This window comes from Lampetra planeri, chromosome 2 (assembly GCF_965212315.1).
Source record: "Lampetra planeri chromosome 2, kcLamPlan1.2.h2, whole genome shotgun sequence".
NCBI classification, from domain to species: Eukaryota; Metazoa; Chordata; class Hyperoartia; order Petromyzontiformes; family Petromyzontidae; genus Lampetra; species Lampetra planeri.
This window is the reverse complement of record NC_136108.1, coordinates 27,594,630-27,602,974: the sequence shown is the minus strand read 5'-3', so window position 1 is coordinate 27,602,974 and position 8,345 is coordinate 27,594,630. Positions and strand designations below refer to the sequence as shown.

Below are 8,345 nucleotides of genomic sequence, written 5' to 3'. Positions count from 1 at the left end.
CCCCCCCTCAATCCCCCTCAATCCACCCCCCTCAATCCCCCCCTCAACCCTCCCAATCCCCCCCTCTCAGCCCCCCCCTCAACCCCCCAAATCCCCCCCCTCAACCCCCCCCCCTCAACCCTCCCAATCCCCCCCCTCAGCCCCCCCCCCCCTGAACCCCCCCCCACCACCCCCACCCCCGTGACGTCACGCCCCGTGCTAACCAATGGGCGCGGGGCCGGGGACTTGCGAGTAGCAGCAGCAGCAACAACAATGGCTGCGCCGGGCTCGGGCTCGCCGCTGCTGCTGCTGCAGCCGCTCAGCGTCTTCCTCGGGCTGCCCGTGGACCAGGTGAGAGGCGGCCGCCCTCCTCGTCGTCGTCTTCGTCGCGGGTTGCCCGGTGACCCCCCCCCCCCACTATCTCCCTAGCGACCTTTATCAGCCTCTGTGTTGTTGTTGCTGCGCGGTGCGAGACGCGAACTGCGTGGCCGTGATGAGACGTTGGAGGATATTTGAATGGTGATGATGAGGTGATGATGATGAGGTGATGTTGATGATGAGGTGATGATGAGGTGATGATGATGAGGTGATGCTGATGAGGTGATGCTGCTGCTGCAACGTTTTGACGGTGAAGATGGGCCAGCCATCCCCTTGCGCCCTCCCTGCCCCCCCAACACGGTGCGTGACTTCAGAGTCGAAATTTTCCTTTCGCTCGCCGTGTGGACAACAACATCAAGGCAGGTGGCTTCGTAGCGGAGTGCGCCTCTCGCTGTGGTGTCACGGCGACCCCACTCAGTCACTCGGTGATGCCTACCCCACAGCAGCCGCCGCCGCTGTTGTTGCTGCTGCAGGCTTGATGAGGGTGGTGGTGGCGGCACGGTGTGCGAGCGAGAGAGGGAGACTTGAGAATCTTGAGATATTCACTGCGGGATGAGGGCCATGTCCGTGGGGTTGTAGTTTGACCATACTTCACCACGCTACTCGATGCTGGCACGATGACCTTCGAGATGAAGGCGAGCCCCCAGGGACCGGCTCAGGTGTGAAACTCCTCACCGATGTTGACCGTAGCCTGGAGTCGAACTCGGATCCGCCGTGCTGCTCGAGATGCCTCATGGGAGGGTGAAATTCGCTGCCATGCCACAGTTTTGGGCCGTGCGATCACGAATTGAAGGGCATCCCCCGTGGTGTGTAGCAGAACACCTCTGATAATTATAGAGCAGCAGAGAGAAGACGTCAACAGCGCCGTGAGACGTCGAGATCGCAGCAGATCTGGTGCAGGCGACATGCACGTGTCACTGTGCACACAGCTAGCAGCCACCCCAATCGCGTTGACACAGTAAATGTAGCTGTCACGGTCCCACCTGAAGACGGAGACTTGTGTTACCTCCGAAACGTCGTGATTTAAAATATTTATTATTTTATTTATATATATATTTTTACCTACGTGACTTTACCGAAAAAAACCTAAGAGTATGAATCCTTGCAGTCACGAAAGCTTCAAATCTAGAACCCATACGGTTTGCCCGTATTCTTATGCAGGGAAATGTTGAGTTTTCAGGGTCCATACGGCGAAAAGGCGTTTTCAGTAGGGGCAAACTAAAATAATGTCGTATTTTAGTCTGTCTGTGTGTGCGTTTCTCCCTTGCCATGGGACTTTGTCGGTGAAACGTTGCGATTTATAGTGGCAGGGGGTGTCCAATAAGGTCTGAATTGTACTCTTAGGTTTTTTCGGTAAAGTCACGTAGGTAAAAATAAATAATACAAATAATAGAAATAATAATAGAAATAAAATAATAAATCACGACGTTTCGGAGGCAACACAAGTCTACGTCATCAGGTGGGACCGTCACAGCTAAATTTACTTGTGTTGCCTCCGAAACGTCGTGATTTATTATTTAATTTCTATTATTTGTATTATTTATTTTTACCTACGTGATTTTACCGAAAAAAACCTAAGAGTATGAATCCTTGCAGTCACGAAAGCTTCAAATCTAGAATTTTGGTCTGTAATAAGATAGGAGGCACTCTGAAGGGGTTGACGGGTGTGTAGTGAGTGAGTGACATGGGTGTACTGCTGCTATACGGTACCAGACATGTGTCGGACGAGAGTGATAATTAATTACATGTAAATTGTGATCCATTTGCAGATACCCCGCCACACTTATGGGCAGAAAAATAGGGCTAGAGAAAAACAATGTTTTTACGTCAAAAACCTCTACACGTCTCCCAACAACCCCAGTGCAAAGCGTATTACATCCTTTAACAGTTTGCTCGGTAATATATGTAGACATCGCTTTCGCAATTCGGTATTTTAATCACCTGTTGAGGATAAAGTGGAGAAGGCCATACACCAGTCGTGGTATCTGTATATGGATCAGGTCCATTATATACGGTACAGGGTGATCCATTTACACCTACCCCATTTGATTTAATGGCCCTGCATAAGCGGGTGGGGAAGGCCCCTATCCAGCAGTGATATTTTACACTTGTGCGAACATGGGTGTTAACGTGTATCCTTTACGGATGAAGGCCTCCAAAGCACCGTGGGTTGTTTGACCATATTTCACGACGTTTAGGTCGGTACGGGTTGGTGAAGGTGCTACCCACGAGGACTGGCCCATTTTATCTGTCACTCTCGACTGATGGGAATCGAACTCAGGTGACCGGCGTTTAAAACAAGGTGTGCAAACCGCTGCCTCACCGCTCCCATAATGCAGATCGCGTTAACGTCCAGAAGCGACACAAAGCAACATTATTAATTAATTTATTTCCTTGACGCTTTCCGGATTGCCCACAATTCTAGCTTACCAAAGTCGGGCTTCGTGAGGTTTTACTTTATTCGCATCAAATACAAGGCAAACGACATTGACAATACGCCTTGCATAAATAATATTGATTGCCCTACGTATGTTGCACTTGCTTGTCTTCCGGGCTGATCTTTGGGCCGCTGTTGTTGAATGCCCCAAATGCCAGTACTGTAGTACGTAACGTAATGGCTCCAGTGAAAGTAGGATATATACACCCGAATCTTTCTTCAGGGTGGTCCATATGTCTTGTGACCTCCAATTAATTGACCCCGAACATGTTATTGCCCCTTTGACTATTCATAACTATTTTGAATTAAACCTTTCTTACCAAAAAAATGTAAAGTTTTAGAAACATAAATGGGGGTCACAAGACATTTTGGCTCATGTCTTAAGTCAGTGGTGGATATGTGCCGGCATAAGCCAGTCAGCCACACTGGCACTTCTCACAACACGTGCTGGAAGTATACCGGCACTTTTCACTGCCGGTATACTTACGATCCTTATTCCTATTCTTCGACGTTTCCGCAGAGAGGGGGGGGGGGACAAGGCGAGCAGGACAAATAGGTGTCACGCGGGCAACTTCTGAATTTGTATTTGACCACTGAACACACGTGTGTGTGTATAACGTTCAGCTAGCACGTGCCCCCAGATCCCAGTGGGTTAAACCCGCCGGTGGCACATACAGCAATCGTGGGTTAGATTCCGTCTTATATAAATGTGTCGTTAAACCCGCCACCACCCGACACAGCCAATGAGTAAGTTTGTCACGAACACATAACATGCCAATTCGTTACTAGTACAGCACATCGGTGTGTTGGAGAGTAAATCGCCAACATTTACAATTTGAGCTATATTATAAGGACGCAGGCGTCGTGTTTCTGCCATATACAAAACAAACCACGTCAATTGCGCTACACTGTATTTCGTCCACACCATGCAGTGGATTGTGAACAGGGGAGTAGTGCGTCGGTGTGTTTCTGTGAATAGGTGACCCACATTACCGCACACACCTTTTCTTTACCAGCTGGCAAAAGCAAGCGCGGGTAATGGGCGCGTGAAAGAAGCCCCTATTTTCCTCCCTGGGCGTGTCCACCCACTGGGCTCGAAAGCCATTAAGGCAAAAGCGAGATGCAAGCAGCTACTTGCGCTGGTAATTTCGTAGAGGATGCCGTTTAAAGGAGCTTGTGTACTGAACAATCCACAGCTGGATGAGGGCCTGTCCACCCCCTGCCCTCCTCACCACCCCCCCCCCAACCGTGTGGATTTATCCGTGGGGATTGGTTGGGTGAACTCGGGGGGGGGGTGGGGTGGCAGCACAGATGATGTGGGGAACGTGACGCTTGAGGATAGCAGCGATAGAGATTGCTGCCCTGAAACTGCGGCCCACAACTTAGTAAGGCCCCACCACTTTACAGCTGTTGGGCGTTTGTTGTCCGTGCAAGCGCTGTCCAGGCTCAAGCCTGCTTAGCTTTGCGCGTTGTGACGACGGGATCGGGCACTGTCCAGGTGGCTTGGTCATAGACGCTTAATTCAAGGGGTTAAGCAACGCAACAAAATAAGCGCCCCGTGTCTTGTAGATGTGCACCTTGACTGTGCCCTGGGATGCTTGACCCAAGCTGGGCAAGCCTTTCAAGTAACTTTCATTTTGCACCTAATTATGGCTCCTTCGTGCCGTCATTGCATCAGCATATTGGATCGTACCACGGGTGATCTAGCACCTAAATGAGGTCCCATCTCATCGCATTTCGGAATACTAAGCAAGTGCTGAGACTGGTATTATAAGGCTTCTTCTGTAAGATAGCCAGGACATGGGAGTGTAGCGATGGGTTCTTGAATCGATCTTCTGAGAAATGTTTGAGTGTCACCCCCTTTGTATTCGTGGGTTTTCTTCAGGCACTTATTTCTTCCCATACTCCCGCACACTCCTTCATCTCATGAAGTTGCCCTTAAGTTGGAGCTGTTTAACCCAATGGACTTCACTGGGGAAACTAACTTATGTTGCATCGAATTGACCACACTTCCCAATGCAGGACCCGCCTGCAAACGAATCTTGAGACTCATTGAACCTGCACGAATAAGGGGCATAATTATTATTATGGTGACATAATTCGAGCTCGTCTCTACAGTATTTAATGAAGTTTTGTACTCGTGTGTGATAGTCCAGGGCACACGGATACGTACAGGATAAGAACTGTTTATTTTGTAGCTCATATCTTCTAATCAAGACATGGGGGAGACAGTGAACACAGGATTTTGGCTACAGTTTGTTTTGGGAAACACTCTCTGCTCTTTGTTGTGTTGGGGGCGAGTGGTGGTGGCTATGTGCAGCGTGAGTGTCGCGTGTAATTGTTTATGCCGTTGAGCGATTGTGCAATTGCTACGAGGCGGTGCATGATCGCAACGTGCGCTCTCAATGGAAGCAAACGTTTTGAAACGCGAATGCAGTATTATAGAAAATATTTTTACGTAAGTATTGCGCAATATTCAGCACAATCGTATTTCAAAGCAGACGCGTTGGGAAAGCCAAACAGTTGTGAAAGGGTGGCCGCTTGTTCCAGCGGCTTGTGCCGTTGGAAGGCCGAACGACGCCACCGTCACCTCGCCAAGGGCACGGCAGGAGGAGGGGACGCGCACGCGCCCTGGTGCCGACAAGATGTTTCCTCCCTCGCCCGGTACGCAGGAGGTCGTGGATTTCATCGAGCACATGGTTGAGAAGTTATGTTTTTCTGTGTGTTCTATGCAATGGGTTGACACCACGCCCACTCACTCAAGGCGCTACCATTCACTGCATTGGAAAAAAAATTCTATATCTTTTTTTTACTCGAAGCGTCATCCGGAATCGTAGCATTTCCTCGGGTTGCCACCTATAATATTTAACAAGCTGTATATTTACATAAGCTTTTTAGGTTTTTCTATGTGTGTGCGCATATATATACAAGACAAAAATCCCCCGTATAGCCTTAACAGACTGTAGGGGCAAATGCTGTTAGCAACACCTATCAAGGCCGGCACGGCACACGAGCGCATGGGTGGCCAGCACCACGCCCAGCCGCCTTTGTCTCCCCAGTGCCGATGTTTTTACGTGCTGCACCAGGTACTCATTTGAGGCTGAGTCGACCTAGGAGAGGCCCAGGACCGGTTCAGATAATCGTCACTGATGTTGGCCATGAGCGGGAATCGAACTCGGGTCGCCAGGTCCGTAGCGCATCGCGCTAACCGCTACACTACCGCTCCCCTTATATATATGAACACACAGTAGGCATGCTGAGACTTGTTGAATAGCGACGCTTCATCTGAGCAGAGTACAATGAGAATCTGTTCAGTGCTCAGACCTGGGCTCTGTAATGAGTGCCGCGCATAGACTGTGCGTGTGAGAATCCATTGGCTTGAATGCAGAGCAAATAAGTGTGTTTCCTTAAGCTCGCGGCTATATCGTTCCCGATTGTGCGCAATATGACAGTGAAAGGCTTATCAAACGGTCCGAGAGCATCTTGGAGATGACATCTTTCTATGATCCTCCCACATAAATTTAGACGTCACTGTAAAAAGGCAGCCAACTGCAGCATTTCGTTTCAAAAGTAGCTTCGTCGTAGCAGTAGTGTTACCAGAAAAATGGGCAAAGATCAGAATAATTATTATACTGTAGGAATCCGATGAGCTATGAAGTTCTATTTCACAGATGTTTAACAGTGCTTGCCACCGATCAATTTCGCACGGTTGGGAGGTTTCAATCCCCGAAGCCGTCGAAATAACCAAAATCGAAGCAAATGTCAGATGCACTTTGTCAGGGGATTGGCAAGAGGCGGCTCTTTAAAGGACTGCTTCGTGACCGTTACTTCTTATGAAGGACCACCGCCGTCACATATTCACCACACAGTGCATTGCGGGCTCTTGAAGCGTTGAGTCTCTTACCGAACTCGAAAAGTAACGCCTCTGCTTGTTATTTGTGTTGCCCAGCCCGCACGATGTGGACGTTCAACGTCGTTCACAACAATGGCACGCTCGGTGTCCATGGCTATAGACCGTCCACCTGGTAGGTCATTAATAATGAAATGTTCTTAAAGTAGCAACCCTTTTTGGGAACACGGACATGCTTGTAATACAGTAGAATCTGAATGCAAGCATACCTTACATCAGCACAGTTATTATTATATAAACAGCGCATCACGCTGGTTTGGGGAAGGCGAAGGGCAACTTTTGATACAAGCGCGCTTTTGATATAAGCACAGCTTTCCTCTGTGGCACTCATGTTGCACTAAATAAATAAATAAGCAATGCGTTGGAAGTGGCTCGGGAAGTAAGTACCATATCAGTGCACCGAGCTTGGCACTGCTGAGGTCTCTGATTCGAATCTGAGCAGCCGCCCATGATCAAACCAGGTTTTCGAGTTCCTTGAGTTTATTGAGTTCATGGTCTCGGTCCTGTCACAAACAGTGAGTGCACGAGCAAAGCATAATTTTATTCCAGCGCTGGGAATCAAAAAATGTGTCTTCACAGACATGCAATGAACACCTTCGGCAGGGGATATGAAAGGGGGGGGGGGAGTCCCCCTCGTGTGAATAATGAGATCTGCCACTCGTTTTCGCACTGTGGGGTGACTAGCAGCGTCCTAAAGTTGATGTCGAGGTTGGGGCTTTGGGAGCATTGTTGTGAACGTCTTGAGATGCAGCCGGCGCTTGGGGCGAAGCACCGGGCATTGTTGGACGATGCGTTTCATGATTTGAATGCCACGTTCGCAGCGCGGCCTCATGTTCATCTTCCACCCAGTACAGTGTTTCCCTCGTTATTCGCGACGGGGGATACGTTCCGGAGATAATGGTGAGTAGCAAATTTCGCGGATAATGATATTGGCCTACAAAAACCTGATTTTGTTATTAATTACCTTAAATAAACACACAAGTAAGTTATTAAATACATGACGCTTATCGTAATAACACAACATATTTTAAATTGGTTATAATAAACATTAAGTAAATACAAATACATATTAAAGTATGAAATAATAGTTATCTTAAATGATAATGATGCTGTAAATTATCACTTTATTTAATAGCTTTATCTCATCACTTTACCTCGTCACTTTCTCTCTCTCGATGCAGTCGCCGTGTAGAGTTTCAGATTGGGATTCGCGGATAGCCACAATCGCGGACATAGCAAATTCGTGAACAACGAGGGACTGCTGCGGTGGGGTGGCCGCACCTGCCGAGGGAAATGAGGCTCCTTCAGAAGCACTGCTCTGACGTCCCCTGGGGGCTGCTTTCTGACACCACTCGCCGCTCTGTGACAGTTATGAACGTAAATTGCTTAGGCCTCGCCACACGATGCCAATTTAACGCGACTGGGAGGGGGGAAACAGGTTGCAAACTTTTCTAATTAAGACACCCAAAAATGTTTCCTTTTTCAAATGAGTTCTCAATGCACGTTGGGCAGAGTGTTGGATAAAATCCACATCTCAGTGGTGCGGCCCACGCGCTTTTTCCACAAAATGGTACTCCAAGTCACAATTACCTTATATGAAACCAGAAGTTGTGATTGTCTGGGTTGAGCCCTCGCCAGGAT

General features: G+C 48.6%; 1 protein-coding gene across 1 annotated transcript in view; it reads left to right on the top strand.

Annotated features, from left to right (window-relative positions):
- The first annotated feature begins 225 nt into the window (after positions 1 to 225).
- LOC144730819 (membrane-bound glycerophospholipid O-acyltransferase 1-like) overlaps positions 226 to 8,345 on the top strand; it is an 84,810-nt gene continuing 76,690 nt past the window's right edge. Inside the window, exon 1 of the mRNA XM_078611597.1 lies at positions 226 to 330. Coding sequence (XP_078467723.1) covers positions 253 to 330 — 78 coding nt within the window. The 5' untranslated portion in view covers positions 226 to 252. The remainder of the gene's footprint in view (positions 331 to 8,345) is intronic.